Raw genomic sequence first — 26209 nt, 5'->3', positions numbered from 1 at the left:
TTTTTCAGGGAGGGTTTTTGGCTTTTTTAACATTGCGGGAACACTCAAAACTGGCATTTCCCATCACTTAAGTGATACAATGCACTATGTCACCATCTAGAAGACGTGATGAGAATCGGGGACTTTTTAAACAATTAGGGACACAATACTTTAATGGAAATCCCTGACATTCAGGGCCACTTGAGAGCTATGGGTTTCAGGCCTTGGAAATCCCCTTGGTTAACTTTTCTTAGAAACGTCACCCATGGTGATGCCTATGGGGTTAGATTAGGGGACGGGGGTGGGTGGGCGAGAGCCAGGGGAAAATATGCAAGGAAATATTGAGGCACAGATTTCACCCATAGGTCTTTGGTACCTTCCTCCCAATCCCAAGGAGCTAAAACACTGCACAACCTGGCTGCCCAAAGGAGAGATTCTCTCAGCAACATCCCACAGATAAGGAAGTGCATCAGAGATGGTTTTTCAAACTAGCTACTCATGACAGCACCATTGAAAAGTAATTTACGAGAAAGCAAAGCAGTGGTTAATCTAAGAGGGAAAAATTAGGGAAGTGCAAAATTGCAAGATGGTACAATCCTATACTTGCTTTCCAGGGAGGAAGCCCCATCAAACTTACTTCTGAGTAGACATGGATAAGATTGTGCTGTTAAAAGTTTATAATTAACCCAAAACTTGCCCTTGATTAATATTGCAGAATTAAATAAAAGTTTATAAAAACTGCAGATGTGAAGCACCGCTTAAGAAGTGGAATTCTCACACACAGGAGAAATGCCTCTTCTGTAAAAGTCCATCATCTACTACAACCCAGATGGGCATCATCTAAAATCAAGGGAACTATGTTTCTTGGTTTAGAAATAGGATTTTTACCCAAACGCAAATGTGACTGATAGACATTTGATTAAAAACTCATATGATTGCTTGACTGTATTTCCTTTCCAAGGACTGCAGCACTCAATGAACTGTATATTAAACTTAAGCAGATCCCAGTGGAGCTCAGGGCAGGAGCTCCCCAATAGGCTCCAGTCGTACACATACCTGCCCCACTGAACTCAGCCTTCATAGGACTGGGCTACACTTCAGGCAAAAGTGCCCCTGGACCCCATGTGCATTTTGCATGTGCATGTTGTAGTGGGTGGTGGCCTTTTCAGAAGAGGCATGTCTCCTGTGTGCAATTGTATTGTATTTTACTCTTTTAAATATTATATTGTGTTTTATATTTTTAATTGTTTGCATGGCATTTTAGTCTTTTAACTGTTTCTAATAACCCAGGGAATGCTTATTGGGGGAAATTAAAAATATAATGAAGGAATAAAGCAGACTTCCCCAATCTGGAGTCCCCGAGATGCGTCAAACAGCTGCCCCCATAATCCCCAGCCAGCATGGATGATGGGAGTTGCAGTTGAACACATCTGGAGGGCACCAGGTTGGGGAGGCTGTTCTAAAGCAAGAAACATATTTCCCTTGATTTTTTATGATGCACACCTGTGTACAGGTGCATTTTTGATGATGCACACCTGTGTACAGGTGCATTTTTGATGATGCACACCTGTGTACAGGTGCATTTTTGATGATGCACACCTGTGTACAGGTGCGCATCATCAAGAATCAAGGGAAATATGTTTTTCTTTCTTTCGCGCGCGGGTGTGCGTATGAGAGCGAGAGGTCATCCCTCACATGAAGCCGATCTTACCCGAGGGTGTGTAGGGACACACTTCCCCATAACCCCCGCAATGGCAATCCGCTAGAAAGACCCAAAACGGGAAGAAAATCGCTTCGACGTTTCTCACCAAAAATATGGAAGTGAAGAAATGACTCCCCGCTCCCGCCCCGCCCCGCCCCGCCTCGCCTCGCCTCGCCTGGACGTGATTTTACACACACAAATGGCGCGTAACCCCGCTCCCCCATCCCATCCCCACTGGGTTTTCCGCAACGCGGGGCACGATCGCGATATACACCCAACCCTCCGCGCCGGGAAAGATGTGCGCGAGCCCCTGAGCGAGGCAGGGGAAGAGAGCGGCGCCTCCACCAAACACCGTGCGAAGGGCAGCGCGAGTGCCGGGGCCGGGGCCGGGGGGCCCGGCCGGGCGTGGTCATCCGCGCCCTCCCCCGGAGGGGCGGCGCCAGGAGCGCGCCGGGCAGCGGCACCAGCAGCAGCGACGCGCTCGCTGCCGAGACGCAGCCGGAGTTTGGCGGGCGCTGTCCTCGAAGGAGACGGGCCTGAGACGCGTCGCCAGCCCGCCGGCGGAGGAGCAGCCGGGGTTAGATCTGTGCTTGGGACCCTCACCGCCCCATGGGCGCGCCTCGGCGTTCGTGCGCTTTCGCTAGCCTCCTCTGTTGCCTGCTCTCCGGTAAGTCCGTGGCCCCATCCAGCCCCCGGCCGCCCTGGAGGAGGGATCGAGCCCCTCACGCCCCCCGCCCCGTCTGCCGGCCTCCTCCTGCCTCCCTCCCCCCGCACAGCCGGCTCAGAGCTTCGTCGCGCGCTCCGGCCGTGACCCTCTTTTGCCTGCCCCGCCGCCAGCCCTGGCCCTTGTGCCTCCGCGGTTCTCCCCCGAGACCGGCCCGCTCCCCGGAATCGTCGGCACCTGCCCCACCTCGGGGCAGCCTCGCCGCTTCCCCCCTCCCGGGCTTTGCGCGCGCGCCTCGCCCCTCGATCCCGATCTCCCCTCCTGCAGCCCTCGCCCCCTGCCCCCTTAATTGCCGGATAAAGTTTCTTTCTCCCTCCCAAGATGGCGAGGCCCAGCCCGGAGAACCTGTTTCTCTGGCTGGCCGCCCTGGGAAAGGCGGGTGAGGGCAAAGGGAGCGCGGACGCCTCTTGAGCCTCTCTCACCTGGCCGGGCTGGGCCGGGCGCCCTGGGGCGGCACTCGGGGCTGGGGGTCCCACTTCCCACAGGGGCGCCCCTCCCCTCGCAGCCTCCCCTCGCTTGTGATCCGTTCCTCCCCCCGCAGGAATCTGGAGAATTTTAGAGGAGGTGGGGAAACGTAGGGCCCATCCATCTTCCTCTGGGCTCGACTGCCCCCGAGCTCCCTTAACTGCGGAGGCTCCGACGCCCCGGTCTTGAAGTGCAGTGCTCGGGAGAAAGCCCGGTCCGAACCAGCTGGGCTTGCCCCCCTAAGGAGGGAATCTCTGCCTTTGGAATCTGGGGCAGGCTTAGGTGTTCTAGGCTTGTAACTTATTTCCTTCGTGTGTCCGAGGTTGCCAATGGGCTCCGAATGGTGGGAAGCTTTCCTGGCTTCTAGTGGAGAGATCTGCATGAGTTCCCTAAACACGCGCGCAGCACACACACAGCATGACAGCTCTGTGACTAAACACCGTACCTGTAGGTTGCACCGCTGTAAGAAATAGTTGCTTGGATTCTATCCTCCCCGCCCCCCCCCCCCATGAAACTATAGTATATGGCTGGCAGAAGCTTCGTGTGTTTGGTGCACCATTTATTCCCCCCTCCGCCGCCACGCTCTGCTGCTTATTATTTTGTATCCAGCAGTGATGCCTAGGATTCAGCATGCACTCCTGCTGTTCTTGGTGTGTGATCAAAGGCTGTATTCGTGCGGTATGGCTCTCGACTGAGTAGTTGCTAAGGGAGGGTCCTTGCCCACCTCCATAGCCTGGTTCTTGTCAGCATCTTCACTAAGGAATGGAAGACTCCATTAAAACCGTAAGGATTGCAGTGTCTGGGTCACACCGAATCTCCATCTTCATAACTTAAAACTCTGTCTCTCTAACAGCCGCCATGGAGACTCTGCCAAGAAGCTTGCTGGCGGGACAGGATGATAGGTTTTATACCCTACCCCAGCCCCTGTTATTTGTCCCCAGGGTCTGGTGATTGGGGGCATATTGCTTCTGAAAGTGCAGCTCCTATCCTTACCTGTCATGGTGTAATAATAGCCACTTTTTAGACCAGAGTTATAGAATAGTAGGGTGGAAGGGGCCTCCAAGTCAAGTCCAACCCCCTGCTCAGTGCAGGAATCCAAGTCAGAGCATTCCCGACAGATGGCTGTCCAGCCTCGTCTTGAATGCCTCCGGTGTGGGAGAGCCCACAACCTCCCTAGGTCATCAGTTCCATGGTTGTATTGCTCCAACAGTCAGGAAGTTTTTCCTGATGTTCAGCCGGAATCTGGCTTCCTGTAACTTGAGCCCATTACTCCATGTCCTGCACTCTGGGATGATCGAGAAGAGATCCTGGCCTTCCTCTCTGTGACAACCTTTCAAGTACTTGAAGAGCGCTATCATATCTCCCCTCAGTCTTCTCTTCTCAAGGCTAAACATGTCCAGTTCTTTCAGTCTCTCCTCATAGAGCTTTGTTTCCAGTCCCCTGATCACCTTTGTTGCCCTCCTCTGAACCCTCTCCAGCTTGTCTGTGTCCTCCTTAAAGTGTGGTGCCCAGAACTGGACACGGTACTCCAGATGAGGCCTAACCAGTGCTGAGTAGAGGGGAACTAGTACTTCTCCGGATTTGGAAACTATGCTTCTATTAATGCAGCTCAAAATAGCATTTGCCTATTTTGCAGCCACATCACATTATTGGCTCATATACAGTCCCTTGAGAAGTGGCTGGAGCTTATTGGTAGACCACGTGCTTTGATTACAGAATTTCAGCTTCAGTCCCCATCAACTCCAGTTTTAAAGAGAGAGAGATTCTATGGTGGCAAAGACCTTTGCCTGAGACCCTGGAGAGCAACTGCCAATCAGAGTACACATTACAGGGCCAAGTGGACAAATACGCCCCACCTGGTAATATGGTAGCTTCTGATGTTCCATCTGCTTTGCAAACCCTCTTTCTTTGGGGAACCTTCCTGTGATGACTTATTTGCTGTGGAGCTCTTGAGCATCTACCATGGAACCCCTGAGTGCTGCAGAGAATTCTGGGGCATTTTCTCAGGCTTGGCAAGTAGTTTATAATAGCAGGATACAAGCCCATTGGGCCTCCTTGTTACCCCAGAATATACCCAGTGTTTCCCCATGGCTGCGTATTGCAGAGGAAGATGGGCAGTGGAGAAGGGTAAGGGTTGCCATCCAGGGAATTGTGCCTTCTATGACTCATCTTTTCATGGAGAAACCTTGGGGGTTCCCTGCAACACAGCTTGAAAACCACAGTGATGTACTTCAGCAGCAGTGTTTGGGAGCCGACATCAAATGTTTAGGAGCTAGCCCAGCTGAACAAATATTTCAAATTTCCTAGGAGCCTGAGAGATTTCTTCTCATAATTCTGTGGCTAACCTATGGATGTCTGGGTACTGTCACCCGTTCATAGAGCACATGCTTGCAGGATATTCAAGCAGACGGCTTTGGAGATGTGCTGTTGTCAGGCTGTTATGTGCGTGCCTGTTTTGGACCTCTGATTTTTTCTTAAGAACTAGTGTTTGATCATGATTATGGCTTAGGCACTGAATCTGTTTCTCCACGAAAAACTGAAGTTTCCATTTGCAGCGTTCCCACGCTATTTCAGCTATACCAGTGTGCACTTCTTAAGCAGGTCAACAAATCAGAAAAAGCAGGAGTGGGGAACCTCTTTCAAACCGTGGACCAAATTCAGTTTCAGGGAAGAGGGGCAGGGGAACACACATTCAAATGGTGGGTGTGGCCAAAGGCAAGGGGAGGGCAAAATACCACCATATTGTAGTTTAAAGTTTTTCCTGCCAGTAACTAAGCCTTAGGAGAGGCATTTCAGCCTGTTTAGAATGGGAGGAAAAACTGCACAAAACCTGGGAAACCACCAAACAGTCAATGGTTTTTGGAAAGGGGTGGAGGCAGGGGACATGACCATCCGGGGAAGCTGGAGGGTTGGATTGGGACCCCATGCCTGAACCTCCCCACCTTAGTTGCAGGGAATACCTTGGGGTGGACTGATTTAAATCCCAAAGAAAAAGGCCCAATTTGAAATAAGTGGTTTAAATCAATGTTTCATGTTGATATGTTTATTTTGGATTACATTCCAGTGTTATATATATATATTAAGGGACATGTAATAGAACTGATTTTTTAAAAAGATCTGATTTACAGTTTTAAAACCTGACTTATTAAAATCAGTTAAGGGCACAATCCTGTGCATGCTTAGGGGAAAAAAAAGTCCTACAACTCCCAGCATTCCCCAGCCAGCATGGATCACTGCCTTGTTGTGGCAAAGGGGCTTGCGTAACTCAGTGAAGCCATAAGCTATGCCGTGCAGGGCCACCCAAGACGGACAGGTCATGGCAGAGGGTTCTGACAAAATGTGGTCCACTGGAGAAGGAAATGGCAACCCACTCCAGTATTCTTGCCAAGAAAACCCCATGGAACGTATCACAAGGCTAAAAGAGATGACGCCGGAAGATGAGCCCCTCAGGTCGGAAGGTGTCCAATATGCTACTGGGGAAGAGCAGAGGGTATTTCCAAGTAGCGCCAGAAAGAGTGAAGCGGCTGGGCCAAACCCGAAAGGACACTCAGCTGTGGATGTGTCTGGCGGTGAAAAGAAAATCCGATGCTGTAAAGAACAATATTGTTTAGGAACCTGGAATGTCAGATCAATGAATCAAGGTAAGCTGGAGGTGGTCAAACATGAGATGGCAAGATTGAACATCGACATCTTGGGAATCAGCGAACTAAAATGGACAGGCATGGGCGAATTTAATTCAGGTGACCATCATATCTACTATTGTGGGCAAGAATCCCTTAGAAGAAATGGAGTAGCACTCATAGTCAACAAAAGGGTGGGAAAAGCAGTACTGGGGTACAATCTGAAAAATGATAGAATGATCTCAGTACGAATCCAAGGCAAACCATTCAACATCACAGTAATTCAAGTTTATGCCCCAACCACTGAGGCCGAAGAAGCTGAGGTTGATCGGTTCTATGAAGACCTACAACACCTTCTCGAACTAACACCAAAAAAAGATGTCCTCTTCATCATAGGGGATTGGAATGCTAAAGTAGGAAGTCAAGAAATCACCGGGATAACAGGCAGCCATGGCCTTGGTGTACAAAATGAAGCAGGACAAAAGCTAATAGAGTTTTGCCAAGAGAACATGCTGATCATAGCAAACACTCTTTTCCAACAGCACAAGAGGCGACTCTACACATGGACGTCGCCAGATGGTCAATATCGAAATCAGATTGATTATGTCCTTTGCAGCCAAAGATGGAGAAGCTCCATACAGTCAGTAAAAACAAGACCTGGAGCTGACTGTGGCTCAGATCATGAGCTGCTTCTTGCAAAATTTCGGCTTAAATTGAAGAACGTCGGGAAAACCACTAAACCGTTCAGGTATGACCTCAGTCATATCCCTTCTGAATATACAGTGGAGGTGAGGAATAGATTTCAGGGATTAGACCTGATAGACAGAGTGCCTGAGGAACTATGGACGGAGGTCCGTAACATTGTTCAGGAGGCAGCAACGAAATCCGTCCCAAAGAAAAAGAAATGCAAGAAAGCCAAGTGGCTGTCTGATGAGGCTTTACAAGTAGCTCACAAAAGAAGGGAAGCGAAAAGCAAGGGAGAAAGGGGAAGATATACCCAACTGAATGCAGAGTTCCAGAGAATAGCAAGGAGAGACAAGAAGGCCTTCTTAAATGAACAATGCAAAGAAATCGAGGAAAACAACAGAATGGGAAAGACTAGAGATCTCTTCAAGAAAATTGGAGATCTCAAGGGAACGTTTTGTGCAAAGACGGGCATGATAAAGGACAAAGAAGGCAGGGACCTAACAGAAGCAGATGAGATTAAGAAGAGGTGGCAAGAATACACAGAAGAACTATACAGGAAAGATCTGAATGTCCCTGATAGCCATGATAGTGCGGTCACTGAACTTGAGCCGGACATCCTAGAGAGTGAAGTCAAGTGGGCCTTAGGAAGCATTAGTAACAACAAAGCTAGCGGAGATGACAGTATTCCAGCCGAGCTATTTAAAATCCTAAAAGATGATGCTGTTAAAGTGCTGCATTCAATATGCCAACAAATCTGGAACACTCAACAGTGGCCACAAGACTGGAAAAGGTCAGTTTACATTCCAATTCCAAAGAAGGGCAACGCCAAAGAGTGTTCAAACTACCGCACAATTGTGCTCATTTCACATGCCAGCAAGGTGATGCTCAAAATCCTACAAGCTAGGCTTCAGCAGTATGCAAACCGAGAACTACCGGAAGTACAAGCTGGGTTTAGAAGAGGCAGAGGAACTAGAGATCAAATCGCCAACATTCGCTGCATCATGGAGAAAGCAAGAGAATTCCAGAAAAACGTCTATTTCTGCTTCATTGACTACGCTAAAGCCTTTGATTGTGTGGATCACAACAAACTGTGGCAAATTCTGAAAGTGATGGGAATACCAGACCACCTTACCCGTCTCCTGAGAAACCTGTACGAGGGTCAAGAAGCAACAGTAAGAACCAGACATGGAACAACCGATTGGTTCAAAATTGGGAAAGGAGTACGACAAGGCTGCATATTGTCACCCTGCTTATTTAACTTATATGCAGAGTACATCATGAGAAATGCCGGGTTGGATGAATCACAGGTCGGAATTAAGATTGCCGGGAGAATTATCAACAACCTCCGATATGCAGACGATACCACCCTAATGGCAGAAAGCGAAGAGGATCTCAAGAGCCTCTTGTTGAGGGTGAAAGAGGAGAGTGCAAAAGCTGGTTTGAAACTCAACATTAAAAAAACGAAGATCATGTCATCTGGCCCTATCACTTCCTGGCATATAGAAGGGGAAGAAATGGAAGCAGTGACAGATTTTACTTTCTTGGGCTCCAAGATCACCGCAGACGGTGACTGTAGCCATGAAATTAAAAGACGCTTGCTCCTTGGGAGGAAAGCTATGGCAAACCTAGACGGCATAGTAAGAAGCAGAGACATCACCTTGCCGACAAAGGTCCGTCTAATCAAAGCTATGGTTTTCCTAGTAGTAATGTATGGCTGTGAGAGCTGGACTATAAGGAAGGCTGAGCGCCGAAGAATTGATGCTTTCGAACTGTGGTGCTGGAGAAGACTCTTACGAGTGCCCTGGACTGCAAGGAGGTCCAATCAGTCCATCCTAAAGGAAATCAACCCTGAGTGCTCATTGGAAGGACAGATAATGAAGCTGAAGCTCCAATATTTTGGCCACCTAATGCGAAGAGAAAACTCCCTGGAAAAGACCCTGATGCTGGGAAAGACTGAAGGCAAAAGGAGAAGGGGACGGCAGAGGATGAGATGGCTAGATAGCATCACGGATGCAATGAATATGAACTTGAGCATGCTCCGGGAGACAGCGCAGGACAGGAAGGCCTGGCGTGCTATGGTCCATGGGGTCACGAAGAGTCGGACACGACTGAACGACTGAACAACAACAACAACAACAACAGGATTGTGCCTTAAGTGGGGATTTGAGTCTGTGTTTCTTCTCTCAAAGCTGAACACTCATAACCACACCAGCTCTCATTTTTGGTGTGTCTCTTAGAAGCATCATAACGGCTGTAATATGTGCTCCTCCTATCTCTAAGCACTCAAGTAGGTTGTTTTGTAGTGTCAGATCAGTTCTTTTTGAGAGAAACCACTTCCTTCTGTAATGTCACCCTTCTGTAAAGTCACCGTGGTGGATTAAGTAGTTAGTAGCTGTGTGGAGTCTTAAGTATAGATGGGCACGTTAACATGTGAATGTATTTTCACCTTCCATTTTAACATGTGAATGTATTTTCACCTTCCGTGATGGCTTTGGGGACTTGGATGGAGCTGGGGCTGAATTCTCACATTACCTTGAGGCCTGCATTTCTGATACAAAGCAGTTCTTCTCCAGAGAGAAATAACTCGGTACAGTTGAAGACTGTTGGTATTTGGCAATTATGTTATTGCAGGACATCTGGTACACACCTTTCCTTTTTGCTGAGGTAGTTCTGAGGTAATTGCCTTCCCTTCCAAAGGGAAAGGAGTCTGCCCTGGATCCCCAGAACATAGTCTGTTGACACATGAAAGCAAGCTCCTACGCCCTGGAGATTGCGCCCTTCCGCATGTGGAAGAAAACTGGCGTGTTTGGTTTTTTTAAGTTGCTGAATGGCGATGTAGTTCTTGCTGATGCCACCCATAAACAACAACCTTCACTTCACCTGCCCAGCCCCTTGAGAAAATATTTACCTTTGGCTGCACCCTGCTGCACCACAACCTGGCATAAATAGGGAGTGACGTACCTGAAAGTCATACTTATTTATATTATTTATATTTATTTTTTAAAAGCCTTTGATGCCAAGTTGCACGGCACCAAACTGTGGCGCTTGTATACCTTTTCTGACTCACGTGTGCGAGTTCTCTTTTTCTCTCATACACCTGTGTTGCCCATTAAATGTTCACTGCAGTTGCCAAACCTCCGACCTGCTTCAGCTTTTTCTGATTTGTTGACCTGCTTAAGAAGTGAATCAGAGGTTGGAGCAAGTACAAGTTGACTTGCTTTCTCTTCTCCCCAACTCCACCTTCCCCATTGCTTTGGAGCAATGTCTGGTTATTGTGAGGATAAGCAAGCTTTTAAGTTAAGCAGAGCTGCTTTCCATTCTTCCTGCCTGAGTTTTGTATAACATGAAAGTTCGCATACACAACAACTTCAGTCTGTAAGGTTTAGAGACTGTACTGCTTGTGACAAGAGTAGTGTGATCTAAGAGGAGTGGGCCTTCCTTATACCAAAGTGATGCTCGAAGCAGTTTGTGTTCCAAGGTTCGACTTACACCTTTTACATCTCTTGGTTTTGAAAGGGAAAAAGATGGGACTTTGGCTTGTAGAGGGGGGAACAGGTGCCTGGAAGTGGAACAGCTTCCTCTAGTTCTGAGGATCAAACCAGTACTGGCTTTGCGAAACTAAGTAACATTTGGCAGCGTGGATGAGAAATATGGAGATCTGAGGCGCAGGACTAGCAAGTGAATGGGGTGGAAGGCCATTTCACGCGTTATGTCTTTCTCTACACAACAGCAACCTCTGGCAAAAATGAACTTGATGTCCTCCGCTCACATTCGGGGGAAATAGCTCTGAAACGGTACTGGTGCCAAGATGGCTGAGGCTGTGTCAGTAGATTCAGGTCAAGGCCTGATGTTGCCCAAGAAGTTGATTCATGGCAGCCTGAGGCCTGGGAACCAATTGGAGCCTGAGTGGGAGTCACAAAGGCCCTGGGTTTCCTTGTCGACCCAAAGCGGCTAAGAGTGAGGTCTCTCCTTGTTTGGATTGGGAGAACTGGGCCTGAGGGTCAGGATATGGCTTGAAACTCTGGCTCTTGTTTGCCTTGGCTCTGTGAAATGTGATGCTGACACCAAGTTGCAATTTGATTTTTTTTTTCAGGGTAGTAGAGTAGCAATCTGCTTTAACTATTGCAACATGCTGCTTTGTAAGGTTGCTACCTAGCCAGAATTTTATCCTCCTAGCGAGTTACCAGAAGAAGAAGGTAGAAAGTTAAAGGGTGAGGACAATACTGTATTGTTTGTGCAAGCTGTTTTCCCATACTTTCTGTAAGGTAACATATAGGGTATTTTTCTCTCTCTTACAAAACAGAAAAGTTGGTTTCATTCTGAGGGAGGACTCTGAATCCTCCCTTTTTTAAAAAGAAAAGAAAACCCTTTCTCTCACAAGGAAAAGGCAGTTTCCATTTACTCAAAAGAACGTTGGCCTCTAGTCCTTTTCCCCTCAAAGAATTTGATTCTACTTAGCATTCTGTGCATGCTCAGAGGTGCTCAATCTGAGGTGCCACAAGTTCTAACAACAGAGGGTGGTCGTCCTATTGACTAGTCACGGTGCAAATAAGGAGGGGGCAGGCTCAAAATGATGACTTCTTCCACTAAGGCCTCTGTGTTGGCTATCGCACTTTGGACCCTTACTTTTGGCCTGAAAATGCTTTTAGAGGTTAATTGTGTGGGTGTGAACTTGGTCTTCCTGGTGTGTTCTGTTCTGTTCCTGGTGTATCCACTCTGAATTTGGGAGGAGCATCCAAAGTTGCAATAATTATGATAGTCTGTCAACTTTTCAGGGCTGCAGTGGACAGTGAGGGGGGGCTTTAAGAACTATTGTAACCCCGTACATAAAGAGCATTTTTGTAGAAATATTTCTATAGTACTTTCAAGAACCCATCTAATCCCAGCAGACTACTAAACAATAAAACAAGCTGTTACAAAAATGAAAGCAATTACTGAGAATACTTACTCCAGGAGCTTTGACAGCTGGCTTGCTTTTATGTGTAGTGAAAACTACAATATTGTGGGTACATATGGCATTGTTTTAGAGCATCACAAATGTGCATATATCACTTACAGGTGTAAATCATATGCCAGTTACTTGATTATTGTATTGAAGCCATTCAGTGTTTCCACTCCTCACTTCCCAAGCAATAAAAATGTTAATGGCATTTTTTTTTTTTGCAGGGCCACCTTCCTTGCAAGTAAACTGGTGTTTCTACAATTTCGGTTTACTTAAGAATCTACAGAACAAGCAGGTAGAACACAAGCAGTGCTTGTTTTGAAACAACATCAGTCCTCCCCAAAAGCAACAGCATGCCCTTGCTGCTCCCCAAGGCTGCTGCTTGCCAGCCAGGTGCAAAACTGCAGAGTGGTTTTCTTCAGGGCCACTATCCAGGGTAGCATGCACTCTGATGCCTTGGAGTAGGCATTAGGCATAAAAGGTAGCTATGCAGAAGCTTAGAGAGTAGCTCATCTCTTCACGTTGGACAATAAATTAGTATGTCCCATGACTAGGTAGTGCAGCTAGAGAAGGGGAAGATAACCTTTTTGGGCCCAAGGGCACATTTTACATAAGTGTCCCAGGCAGCACCACAAATTTCCATAGGAATGATGGCCAATCTCAAAATGTTGGGAGTGGTCCCTTCTCTGGATTCTGACTTTTCTTACTTCCCCTTCTCTGGATTCTGACTTTCCTTGCCTCCGCTCCCCATAGTCTCTCTCTTTCCTTCTGAGTTATCTCTTGAGCTTTCCCTGGCTCTCATCCAGGATTCCCATCAGCCCTTTCTCTCCACCACTACCACATCTTCCCCGCCGTTGCCTGGGATGTTCCCCCTTCTGCTGCCGACCTCAGGATTTCCTGCCTCTCTGCTTGGGATTCCCCACCCCCCACCCCACTTGGGATTTCCTCCCCCAGGTCTAGCCTGAGACATTTTGCTGCCTGAGGCAAAGAACAAGATGCTACCCTCTCCCCTTCCATGTACAAATGCCGACTGGACTGTTTCTTCAACACTGGCAATGGAAAGGCATCATCCACCGCAGCTGAAGGCAGCAGGCTAGTTTAGGGGGCACATGGCAGGCCGCTTGGCACATAGCTATCTCTTCCAACACCTTACTGCCACCTCCCACCATCTGCTGCCTGAAATAACTGCTTCATTCTGCCTAATGGTAGGGCCAGCCCGCCCTCCCTCCGTCCCCTTACTTCTGCCACCTGTGTCTGTGCTCAGCTCAGCAGCCATAACAAGGAAACAGGATGAAGGGGCAGTAGAAGTCTCCTGATCTGCCAACTTCCTGTTCCTTGTAGGGGCTGCTGTGAGCATGAAGGTAGGTGGCAGAAGCAGGGAAAGAGAAGGAAATCCTGAACAGAGGCTAAAGAAGGTGGTGGGGAAGGTGAATTGTGGGGGAGAGGGGGAGGGGAGCACAAGGTGGTTTGGCAGGCACACTAGGGCGACTTGGCAGGCGCCAGTGCACCCACGGGAGCCGCATTGGCAAGCCCTGAACTAGAGTGTTCAGTTTCAGTGGGGAAGACCCAGATCCAAATTACTACTTGGCCGTGAATCTCACTTGGATAAACCACAACCTTTTCAGCCTCAAAAGGAGATAAGTGGGACTCACAATAAAATCTTGCAGCACATTCTCACCTTCTAACATGTTCAGCTTCTGTTCGGTATGCCAGCTAGCTGTGCCAGGGGGAGGGCTGTAGTTCAGTGGGAGAGCACATGCTTTGATGCAGAAGGTTCCAGGTCCAATCCCCCGCATCTCCAGGTAGGGCTGGAAAAATTCCTTTCTGAAACCCTGCAGACCAATGCCAGTCAGTGTTGACAATATGCAGCTAGATGAACCAATGGTCTGAGTCAGTATAAGGTGGTTTACTATGTCCTGTGTTCCTTTCTCTAGGATTCTATAAGCTGTAAGGAGCTCGGGTTTCCCCCCTTTGAAAATCGTCATGTGTCTGGTGTGTTGAGCTGGCATCTGAACTTGAAATGTAGAATTATGTCCCAAATGTTCACCTCAAATTTTATTCCTGTATCACAGTGTTCAAGATAGATGCCATATTACTGATGGACAGACAGAACACTATAAAGGAGATTTAAAGCAAAGGCATCACTTGGCTTGGATGATATAAAATGGATCCAATTCCATCCTTCCGCAACAATGCTTGACATCCAGATCAAGCAGACTGGTTCGTGGTTGGTTTATTAATCTAAGCCATCTTGATCCTTTAGGACAATGTAGGACAAGAAATATGTAACAGCAATGGCGCATCTTTTTGAAGCTTGTATGCCTTCTTAAGCAGCCTATAAGATATTCAATGTATGACTGATAAAATACCCTTTAAATTCTCTCACTGTGTGCAGTCTTCCCCCTCCCAGCAGCAAATGCTCTGTGTTATGAGCTCATTCACAAACTCTCCAGAGCCCCAAATCTGTCTGAATGTAATTTTTTCCTCCTTTTCCCCATCCCCCAACCTTCCTTCCTTCCTTCCTTTCTTTCTTTCTTTCTTTCTTTCTTTCTCTCTCTCTCTCTCTCTCTCTCTCTCTCTCTCCCTCCCTCTCTCTCTCTCTCTCTCTCTCTCTCTCTCTCTCTGTCTCTGTCTGCCCAGGAGCCAGAACTCATCATTAGCATGAAAAAAGCCTTCTACAAGCTATGGCCCAGAGGAGGCAATTGTAGCACGTAGAGGGTTAACCCTCTCCTGCCCCTGCTGAGTTGCGGTTTACCACTCTGGGCAAATCCCTCCGGTTTACCACTCTGGGCAAATCCCTCCAGGCTATTTGAGAGTTGTTGGTGTGTGTGTGTGTGTGTGTGTGTGTGTGTGTTTTAGAAGCCAAGAGCATGGAGGTGCTCCTGTATGCCCCTGCCTTTGCCCAAATCTCCATGTCTTTTCATCATTGTTTTTGTTTTCACACAAACTATGTTAGCTCATCTGTTTCTCCAAGAACTGTTGTATCCTGCTGGCAGGTTTTCTTGTGGTTTTATCCTACTATGGCTTTGAGTCTGAGCATGCAAGGAGGTGACTGGCGTGTTGTGCCAGAGTGTGTGTGCACAAAATATAATGAGAGAGCTTTGTCTTCAGTATTTCTGGTGCTACACTGGGGTTTCATGGCAGTTACTCTTCTTGAGAGCTAAGACTGAGCTGTGAATTTTGAACTCAATCTCTCAGTGATTTCAAACTGTACACAGGAAGCTTCCTTATACGGAATCGGGCTATTCCTCCATCTAGCACAGTTTTGTCTACACCAGCCTTCCCCAGTCTGATGCCCTGTGCTGGCTGGGAAAGATGGGAATTGCTGTCCAACACATCTGGAGGCCATGGTGTACCGGAGCCAGGGCTCACAGGGATGCAGCACCAGCACTTTTTTTTTTTAAATTACTGGGGAAGCTGGTGTCATCTGCCACCCTGCCCAGACATACCTGTTGCCTGTAAGCTTGGCAACAGCATGTTGTTCCCTATTGTAATGCAAAGTATTTCGGGGTTGGCTTGGTCTTGACTGGGCAATTAAGACCCATTCCCTTTACAAAAGAACTGCTCCTGGTGGAGATGAAAACTCCTAGAGCTTGTTTGCTGATGTTGTTTATTCGGTTAGTTGCTTCTGACTCTTCTTCGTGACTTCATGGACCAGCCCATGCCAGAGCTTCCTGTCGGCTGTCGCCACCCCCAGCTCCCCCAAGGTCAAGTCCATCACCTCCAGAATATCATCCATCCACCTTGCCCTTGGTCGGCCCCTCTTCCTTTTGCCTTCCACTTTCCCTAGCATCAGCATCTTCTCCAGGGTATCCTGTCTTCTCATGATGTGGCCAAAGTACTTCGGTTTTGCCTTTAATATCATTCCCTCAAGCGAGCAGTCTGGCTTTATCTCCTGGAGTATGGACTGGTTTGATCTTCTTGCAGGCCAAGGCACGCTCAGAATTTTCCTCCAGCACCACAGTTCAAAAGCATCTCTCTTCCTTCGCTCAGCCTTCCTTATGGTCCAGCTCTCGCAGCCATAGGTTACTATGGGGAACTACTGCTGATATAGACCAACAAAGCTTCTTCAATGTTTGGACTCCCCTTGGGGGTGTGGCTATGGGGACCCTTATGATGAGCACCTGACCTTCAAAATGTACTGCTACACTGCTGGCTGGAGGGCACAAGGTTGGGAAGGCTACTAGTCAATGGCTACTAGTCTACACCAGTTGCTGGGGAGCCTGGTTGGGAGCCTGCTGTTGCATTCATGTCCTGCTTGTGGGTTCCTGGTCGACAGCTGGTTGGCCACTGTGTAAACAGAATGCTGGGCTAGGTGGACCCTTGGTCTGATCCAGCAGGGCTCTTCTTACATTCTTAAGGCTGGTCTCCACAGACTGGCAGCGCCTCTCTGAGGGTTCAGATGGGAGGCTTTTCCAGCCTTCTCTGGAGATGCCAGGAATTGGAGGCCTTGTACATGTTCTTCCACTGAGCTACAGTCTAGTGTTCTGGGGTACCCTGGGGTTCCTCCCTGAGAAGATCAGGCATGGCAGACACGCAGTTGTGTCAATTTTGTCCTGGGAGCCAGGCCCGCAGCTTCTGTCTCCCCATTGCTATGGCAACCGGGAACCTTACGTAGGCCTTTTCTTTCCCCACTCCTCTGTGAGGTAGATGAGCTTCTTTTATTAGCAATCATGCCAGGGGTCTGAATACCCCATGAGGCCTCAAGGCGCAAGCCCAGTTTTGCAGAAGGAAATTGGATGTAGGTGTGGCAGTTCTGGAGATGACAACCCCATAACTTCTGTCAGCTTTGGAATTGCTTTTCTCCATTTTAAGGCATTAATAGAGACTGAAGGCAGTCCAAAACGTGACATAAATTTGGTGCTGTTGATTCACATTCCTTCACTTTTTTTGTGCTGGATGAAGTGATCGTAAACTGTAGCAAGGTGGGTCCAGAGAATTTGCGGTGAAGCACCAACCTCAACAGTCTAGGGGAGGAGCCACAAATCTTTAGTTAAGGGTTATGACTGTGACACTAGATTGCCTTTTCTGTGGGGTTGCTGCTACAGGATAACAGGCTATGTGTATATTGGGGAGAAACTGGGACCCATGTAGCCATTAAATGTACAGACGTCATCTTCTGTTTTAGGTTCTACCGTCAACTGAACAGGTCCTGTGTAGTGAAAAATGCGTGTGAGCAGCTTACTCAGCATGCTTTTTACTTGCTAAGAAGGAATGGAACAGCAATGCTTTCACTTCCCCATTTCTTAAATACAACGTCTTTCCCACCCTCCTGTGTGAAAAGCTAGCTGGTTTACAAGTAATGGGACTTAGATCTTGCAACTCAATCCTTGGCTTAGATCACAGAAACAGTAGATGAGGCAGTGAACTGGACTGTACCACTTCAGACTGTAAGCATGTGTCTGGGGGGCAGGGAACAGGGCATCTTGTGGCCTGGGGGTGGTATTCCTTAGACACAAACTTCCGGGGGGGGGGATCTTGTGGCCTGGGGGTGGTATTCCTTAGACACAAACTTCCGGGGGGGGGGGATCTTGTGGCCTGGGGGTGGTATTCCTTAGACACAAACTTCCGGGGGGGGGGATCTTGCGGCTTGGGGGTGGTATTCCTTAGATACAAACTTCCGGGGGGGGAGATCTTGTGGCTTGGGGTGGTATTCCTTAGACACAAACTTCCGGGGGGGGGGGATCTTGTGGCTTGGGGGTGGTATTCCTTAGACACAAACTTCCGGGGGGGGGGGAATCTTGTGGCTTGGGGTGGTATTCCTTAGACACAAACTTCCGGGGGGGGGATCTTGTGGCTTGGGGGTGGTATTCCTTAGATACAAACTTCCGGGGGGGGGATCTTGTGGCCTGGGGGTGATATTCCTTAGACACAAACTTCCGGGGGGGGATCTTGTGGCTTGGGGTGGTATTCCTTAGACACAAACTTCCGGGGGGGGGATCTTGTGGCTTGGGGGTGGTATTCCTTAGACACAAACTTCCGGGGGGGGATCTTGTGGCCTGGGGGTGGTATTCCTTAGACACAAACTTCCGGGGGGGGATCTTGTGGCCTGGGGGTGGTATTCCTTAGACACAAACTTCCGGGGGGGGGATCTTGTGGCTTGGGGGTGGTATTCCTTAGACACAAACTTCCGGGGGGGGGATCTTGTGGCCTGGGGGTGGTATTCCTTAGACACAAACTTCTGGGGGGGGGATCTTGTGGCTTGGGGGTGGTATTCCTTAGACACAAACTTCCGGGGGGGGGATCTTGTGGCCTGGGGGTGGTATTCCTTAGACACAAACTTCTGGGGGGGGATCTTGTGGCTTGGGGGTGGTATTCCTTCGACACAAACTTCCGGGGGGGGGAATCTTGTGGCTTGAGGGTGGTATTCCTTAGACACAAACTTCCGGGGGGGGGATCTTGTGGCCTGGGGGTGATATTCCTTAGACACAAACGTCCGGGGGGGGGAATCTTGTGGCTTGGGGGTGGTATTCCTTAGACACAAACTTCCGGGGGGGGGGAATCTTATGGCCTGGGGGTGGTATTCCTTAGACTCAAACTTCCGGGGGGGGGGATCTTGTGGCCTGGGGGTGGTATTCCTTAGACACAAACTTCCGGGGGAGGGGATCTTGTGGCCTGGGGGTGGTATTCCTTAGACACAAACTTCCGGGGGGGATCTTGTGGCCTGGGGGTGGTACTTCTTAGGCACAGACGTCCAGGGGGGGGAATCTTGTGGCCTGGGGGTGGTATTCCTTAGGCATGAACGTCCGGGGGGGGGGGATCCAAGGTAGCCATTTTTTCTCTGTCATTTAATCTTCCATGTATAAGTAATAACAGTACATGTGTAAGTGAATTCAAGCAATTGCTTCCCCCCTCCCCCTGTCTCTTTGAAGTGGTACAGTCCAGGTGTAATTCTACCATCTTAGAACTAGGCCTCTGATGAAGAGCACCTTCTAGCTTGCTTCTCAGACAAATGTAGCTGAACAGTAATTTAAAACCAGCTTGTCCAACTGTCATCTAGGCTGACTGGTGGTGTTAGCTTGTACTGAGGATAAACTACCATAGCAAGAGATGTGTGGAGCTCTTCCTCTCCTCTACCCTGCTCAGATCTGTGTGTATACAGGGGGGAAACCATATAATGCTACAAGTTCTATGTGGTGCCCTCGTGCAGATTACCACCGCTCCCTCTCAGGTGGCCATAGTGGTTTGCCTGGTGTGTGTGTCCTTTGCTGTTCTCCGGTTGAAATGCGCCTGGCGGCATCTCCTGCTCTCTTTCTGTTCGAACAGCCTTTAAGGAAACATGTGCTATTCCTGCTCCAGGGGCCTACCCCTCCCCTCAACTCTTGCCTTTCATCACTGATTTGCTTTTCCATAAACCAAGCTTAATCCCAGCTCACCATCGCTTTGTTCCCTTTGCCTTTGTTCCCTTTGCCGATAACATTCCTCAGCCAGCGGTTTTGTGTGCCTCCCGCCCCCATTCTTTCTGATGGGCTCTGAGACACAAAACTTAGCATGGGGAACAGAGACACCAGTGATCAAAACTGAGAAAGAATAGGGGGCTTGTAGTTGGCAGGGTTGTTTCAAGACCTCTGTCTGAATCTGCCCCCGGTTTAGGAAGCAGTTGAGACTTGGGGAGCTGGCTTAAAGTCTAAAACACGGGGTGGGGAGGGGGTGCTTCGACCTGCCACAGCAACTTAGTGCATGTCAATTGCAAACACTTTGAGGCAAGAGCAGAGAACACCATAAAAAGTGTGAATTGGCCCACAGCGGGAAAGAGTTATTTCCCTGATCAGATGCAACAGATCTGTAATGGGGGGCCATGTTCTGCACTGGGAATGGCTGAAGAGCCAGGAACACTGTCCCGCACCAGCGAGACAGTGCTTTAACCTTCCCCTTCCCCGTGTCTGCAGCAAGGGTCCTCCCTTTATGCACTTCAGTTGCACATTCCTCTGTGTGGGCAAGCAAAGACGCATACGTAAATGAAGTGTATAAAGGGTGTTTCTTCTCACAGAGCCCGGGTTGCTGTTGACACTGGAGTGGGAGGGGGAACAGCCCTTTGTGGTCTGCTTGCATGGCAGAAAGCAGTTAAAGTCATGATAAAGGGGGCCGGGATTGGGAATATTGCTGGGGGCAAACTGAAAAACTCCAGAGGGTGGATTGAGTCCATGGGGTTCCAGTTGTGTTGTTGTTGTTGAACCAGAGCACTCCAGGCCTTCCTGTCCTGCGCTCTCTCCCAGAGTGTGCTCAAGTTCATTCATTGCATCGGTGATGCTATCTAGCCATCTCGTCCTCTGTCGTCCCCTTCTCCTTCTCCTTTTGCCTTCAGTCTTTCCCAGCATCAGGGTCTTTTCCAGAGAGTTTTCTCTTCGAATTAGGTGGCCAAAATATTTCAGCTTCATCTTCAGTATCTGTCCTTCCAATGAGCACTCAGGGTTGATTTCCTTTAGGATTGACTGATTTGACCTCCTTGCAGTCCAGGGGACTATCCCCTGGTTAGTTGAATGTCACCACTTCTGAACTTTCTTGACCTTTTGCACAGTGCCCTACTTTAACAACAATAATATTTTCCATACACGTGAAGATTCTTGCGTGTTCCTGTATGGTAGGATCTGTGATTTTGAGAACTAATCCAACGCTGACATGGGGAGAATGTCTCAATATCCTATCCTTTCCTGGAACTTAAACCCCCCCCCCCAATAGTTTGTATGCCCTCCGCCCCTTATTTTGGAAACTGCTGGGTTAGATACTCTTTTCCTGACATTGTAATTATCCTTTAACATTCCAGTAAGATGCTAAACAAAGAGTTAAAAGTGGACTTCTCGCCCCAGTTGTTTCAAATAATGTTTATGTAACCAAGGACTCCTCCCTAAACCAAGAACATGTTGATGACAATTGGTGAGATATCTGCATTGGAAATTCAGTTTAGCTGGGTTCCTGCCCTCCCAAGTACTTACCTGAAGGGATAATGCAGCCCCCAACTCCTGTGTTTTAAACAAATAGAGGGTCTTGCATTGGGAGGTTTTGTGTGCAGAAGGTGGAAATGCTACTGCTGCTTCAGTGTCTTACGCCTTAGTTCTGCTTCTCCTACAACTTTTGAGGTTTCCCTTTATGCTGGGTGGAAGGGAGAGAGGGCTAGGAAGAGCAAAGGACAGAGGAGGAGCTGGCTGCTTGATAGTGAGCTGAAAAGATGAACCGTGAAGCACTGTCTCTGCTTGTTGAAATCTCACCGTGGACTCTGCATTGCCTTGGGCCCAGTGGAACTAGGAGAAGTGTAATCTCTATGGACGTGGATGAGCTAAGCCCCCTTCCTGCTCCATGCACACTTCCCCCCTTGTCCCTGCGCTGAGCTAATGCTCATTCCTCTTGGAGACTCGGTTGGGTCCCGTATTGGTGACTACTGAACACACACTGGGGCAAGCCAATACACCTGGTGTCAGTAGTGAAGGTGGAAATGAATGGGTACGGTCCTGTGCAGAGTGCAGGTGGTATAAGATCGACCTGTTCACAAAAGGGGTACACTGAATGGGTGTACCCATTTCATTCTACAAGCCACCCAGATAATATTTGTTGATGTGCACCCAAATCCGGACATATAAATAATAATTCTGGCTGCAGCTGCACCCTTTGGCTGAACAGGTGGAGGGTGAGGTAGGCCGTACAGCTATAGTTTTGCTCTGTTCTCCCCTTTTCATGCATTTAGTGTATCCTGCTCATGGTTCGGGCAGAGCACTTGTGGTTGTTTGAGAGTATAGCTCTCCTTTGCTAAGTTTTTAAATTCTTCAGAAATATTTTGGATTGTGTTCTCAGAATGTTGTCAAGATAAGCTGACGGTGTTGGGAGCTTAGGCCTACATGAGAGCCCTGATGCTTAAACTGAAGTGTGTGGGAAAGATGCTGTTGCTCAGAGGTACTCTTTGTATAGTTAAATGTATTTGCTAAAAACCATTGGTCATGACAAACGTACAACATAATCAGGTTGAAATATGCATTTTAAGACAGATATTCCCCGGCACATTGAACCCTATTTTGTATAATAAAGTTTTTGTATATACAATCATATCACTGTAAAGAAGAGACATAGACATTGATGCAGGGGATATTTAGCTCCTTTAGCTAAATAGGTGTGGCTAAAGGAAAGATGGGGCTACAAATCCAAGAATAACAGAATCTGTACAAGATCCCCACCCAGCCTTGTAAATAAACACACAAAAATTACTGGTCTGCAAAGAAAAACAACCCAACAATATTAGCCTATTAAGAGACTAGTCTGCATTTCCATGCTGGCTGCGAAGGACGACAAGTCCTTTCCTCCAAAGCATGGAAACACAGCCTACTAGCCCCTTGGTTGGAGATCTTTTTTTAAAAGGCCTTCTACCAAGGAGCCTGGCAGAGAGGGAGAAAGTGATCCATCTTGCCTCTGCTAGTCTTTGCACTTGCCTGCCTGGAATTCCTGGTTGCCTGTGACCACCAGGTAAGTTGTTTAAATACAATCCTGCCTTATACTATTCCATATAAAAATACTGTTTTTAACTACTACCATTGCCCCCCCCCCCGCTTGAGTTACTTGGATGAGGTTGCAGGGGGAGCTGCTTTCCATTTCTAGCCCCCAACATCTTCCCCAGTGTCTTCTGTTTCCAGAAATGGGCAGATGTGGGGCAAACAATCTCTCAACACAAACAGGCCTGCTGGTATGTGTTTCCTGATGACGCTGTGCCTGTGCGTAGATTATAATAGGGTTATGGTATTGTCTGAATGCAGCGCATTTTCTGCAGGGTGGGTTAACATCTTGTCTGAACGCAGTGTAGGTCATTGCTGAACCATGGGTTATAGTGTTATCTGAACGCAGTGTGTTTTCCACAGGGTGGCTTGTTAACATTCAGTGTGGTTTATTTTTCTCGAACAGGCCACCTTGAGAACCCATGGCTTGTGCTGGGTTGTTCAGGGTGGTTAATAGGCCACACTGCATAGTTAATGAGCATCCCTGCAGAAAACGTGCTGCATTCAGACAGCACAATAACCCATGGTTCAACAACAACCCACATTGGGTAGGTTAGTGTTTTGTGTAAACCCAGTGTGTTCAGCATTCTGGGAATATTTGGTTTCTAGCCCTTAAGGCTATGAAGATGGGCTAGAATAAGGATAGGCAAATTGGCGCCCTCCAGAGGTTTTGGATGTTTGGATTATGGGAGTGGCCTGGCGTGCTGTGGTCCATGGGGTCACAAAGAGCCGGACACGACTTAACGACTGAACAACAGCTTAAAACATCTGGAAGGCACTGTGTTGCCTACCTTGGGCTAGAAAGTGAAAGTAATACCTAGTGTTACTTCAGATGCCAGCAGTGGGTCTAGATTTCCAGGGGCCACAGACTTCAGAGCCCTGTTTACCTATTTGTGGTCATAGCCTTTCAATAATGGAGCAGAATAAATTTTAAAACAGTAGTGAATATATACAAATGTGATTAATTTGCATAATTTAGTATTATCTGTCCAGGTGCATTATCTTGATAGTTATATACCTTTTAAAAAGCTGAAGTAAACTTTGGAGAGCCTTAATAGATTGGTTTTAAAACACCATTGCTAGTGCTGAATCATGGGTGGGCCCGCATGTGGGCAAACATGAGGGCGAGAACAATACCAGTTGCTGGAATACACAAGCAGGAAGGTGGGTGGCATTGCACTCATATCCTGTTTCTGGGCTTCCCACTGGGCATCTGGTTGGCCCCTGTGGGACCGAATGCTGGACTTAAATAGGCCTTTGGTTTGATCCAGCATGGCTGTTTTATGTTCTTAGAATTGTGCTCTTTTTTGAAACTGACTATTTCAGGAATGCACACCACTACATCAAGATAATGAGCCTGGCCTCCTTTTTTCAGATTTTAAAAAAACAACTAAATATCTCAGTGACTTCTTGCAGCCTACCATATTAATGTAGAATTGCGCCCTCTAATAGCAAACTAAGGTGAGTGAGTGCCAACAAGGGTTGGGGTCAAAATGGGACCACTGAAAATCAAGAGGAGAGATATTAGCATGCTCAAGGGAACACTAAGGTTTGCTGGAATATGAGGACTGAGCATGCTCAGTAGCTGTGGAATCTTGAGTATCAGGCAGAAAAGAAAAATGGGCTGGCTGGCTAGAACCTGGAACAGGAGCAGTCCTATTAGCGGGTGAGGATATACTGCAACATTTTATTGCAGGTTCCACTTGTATTCTTTTAATTTGGGGGATGCTTTGGATCTTCGTAACAATATGCAAAGGTGACCAGCCAGATGGGCGTTTAATAAACTTAATAAAATAAATATGCTTATTTATTTTTGTACAAAATTGAAAATGCATTTAATGAAATGTGGCCAGCTAATGTTCTCGAGAAACCACGCTGCTCTTGCGTTCCATGGAGTTGCAAAAAGATTGCCTGAGCCATTCTAGAGGCCTGACCTTGTGGAGCATCTCCCCCCGCCTCCAGCCTCAGATCTGTTTCTTTCAGTCTTTTGAAGCCAAACAAAAATGGAGGTGCTGAGTTACGAGAACTGGTGGGGGAGAACTGAGAAGGGAGGGGGAGAGGGAAGCATAGGGAGAATCATAAGGTGTACGCCCAGGATATGAGAGAGCACCAGAAGAAATTAATGGTGTCTTTCCAACACCTCAAGGACACCTCTGGCCTCCTGCCATGCCTCTTCTTTAACCCCCACCCCCAGCTCCTTAAGATCTCATCTTGATGTCTCCTGCTTGGTTTGTTTGCCATCTTCCCTTACCCTTGCAGCCTGGAAACAAGGTTTTGTAGCTTGGGAGGGGTGTTCCCTGCTCTCAAACTCTATATTTTCCCCCTAACAGCTTGCTCCATTTAACCGCTTTGTTTGCATGCTGCTGAACACCAAACAGCACTTTAGGCTCTGCTGTCCCCTCTGCCTTCCCCCACTCCTTCCCCCAATGGCTTGGGGTTTCTCTGCTGCCATATCTCTTACGTTATTTGTACACACATGCACTCACTTCCCTTTCAGTCTGTAACGGTAGTGATGGTAGTGTGACCTACTTAATTCTCCCAGTTAATTTGCATGTATATTAAGATATGTAAAAATCCATCCCCTCAAGGGATGCTTGGTCTGTGGCTAAGCTGTATTGATCCTCTCTTGACGCCCAGCCCATATTCTCTCGGTCACATCATCTCACCCGATTTCTCCCATAAGTAAAAGGCCTAGGGAGCCACATCCCCCACGGAATGACCTTGTAAGTGTGAGGTGCCAAGTTTCCAGGATCCTTGCAGTGTTCCCGCTTTCCACGACCTTGGTGAAAATCTACAGTTCTTTTGTCTGTAAATGCGAATTGGTTAGATTTGTGGTCTGTGAGGCCTGTCCTGGGAAGAGGATTTGTGGCAGAAGAAACATTTCTTAACCCACAGACAATAGCTGGAAGAGATGAGTGGGAGCCCTCAGCCTACCTGTTTGTCTAGCCTCACTCCCTACTGTTCTTTTACCCGGCCAATGATACACATAAAAATGAGGAGTTGGGGGAAGGCAGACCTATGCCCCTAGGAGCTTACAGTATAAAATTTTATGAAGGGGGAAGGAAAGTCACAGGTCAGGTAGGACTAAGGTGAGCAAATGTGCTTCCACAGACTTTGTTGTGGCTGGCAGTGAAGGGTGGGGCCCACAGCAAGGGTTTCATGGAAAAGGTGGGTTTTATGATACACATAAAAATGAGGAGTTGGGGGAAGGCAGACCTATGCCCCTAGGAGCTTACAGTATAAAATTTTATGAAGGGGGAAGGAAAGTCACAGGTCACGTAGGACTAAGGTGAGCAAATGTGCTTCCACAGACTTTGTTGTGGCTGGCAGTGAAGGGTGGGGCCCACAGCAAGGGTTTCATGGAAAAGGTGGGTTTGAGGAAAGAGTGGGAGGGGGCAGCATGTGCAGGTTTAGGGAGCGAATTCCACCACCATGGGGAAATGGACAGACTCGTCTAAGAGCAGCTTGGGAACCTGGCACAGTATTATACTCTGACTGGTAACTGTTCTCCAGTGTCTCAGTCAGAGAAGGGGCTTTTGCTTACTTCCAGTCTTATCTGGAGATGCCAGGGGTTGTATCTGGGAGCATTTGCATGCAAAGCCATGTGTTCTGCCA

At 48.0% G+C, this 26209-nt stretch overlaps 1 protein-coding gene across 3 annotated transcripts in view; it reads left to right on the top strand.

Moving 5' to 3' along the window:
- Positions 1-2170: 2170 nt before the first annotated feature.
- NECTIN2 (nectin cell adhesion molecule 2) overlaps positions 2171-26209 on the top strand; it is a 98473-nt gene continuing 74434 nt past the window's right edge. For all 3 annotated transcript variants that reach the window (XM_084815028.1, XM_084815025.1, XM_084815027.1), the window contains exon 1: positions 2171-2348. In XM_084815028.1, coding sequence (XP_084671154.1) covers positions 2291-2348 — 58 coding nt within the window. In that variant the 5' untranslated portion in view covers positions 2171-2290. The remainder of the gene's footprint in view (positions 2349-26209) is intronic.

Source organism: Heloderma suspectum, chromosome 10 (assembly GCF_057233095.1).
Source record: "Heloderma suspectum isolate Gila_16-S chromosome 10, 16-S_ref, whole genome shotgun sequence".
In the NCBI taxonomy this organism is placed as follows: Eukaryota; Metazoa; Chordata; class Lepidosauria; order Squamata; family Helodermatidae; genus Heloderma; species Heloderma suspectum.
The sequence above is the reverse complement of the archived record's forward strand: the minus strand, read 5'-3'. Positions and strand labels throughout refer to the sequence as shown.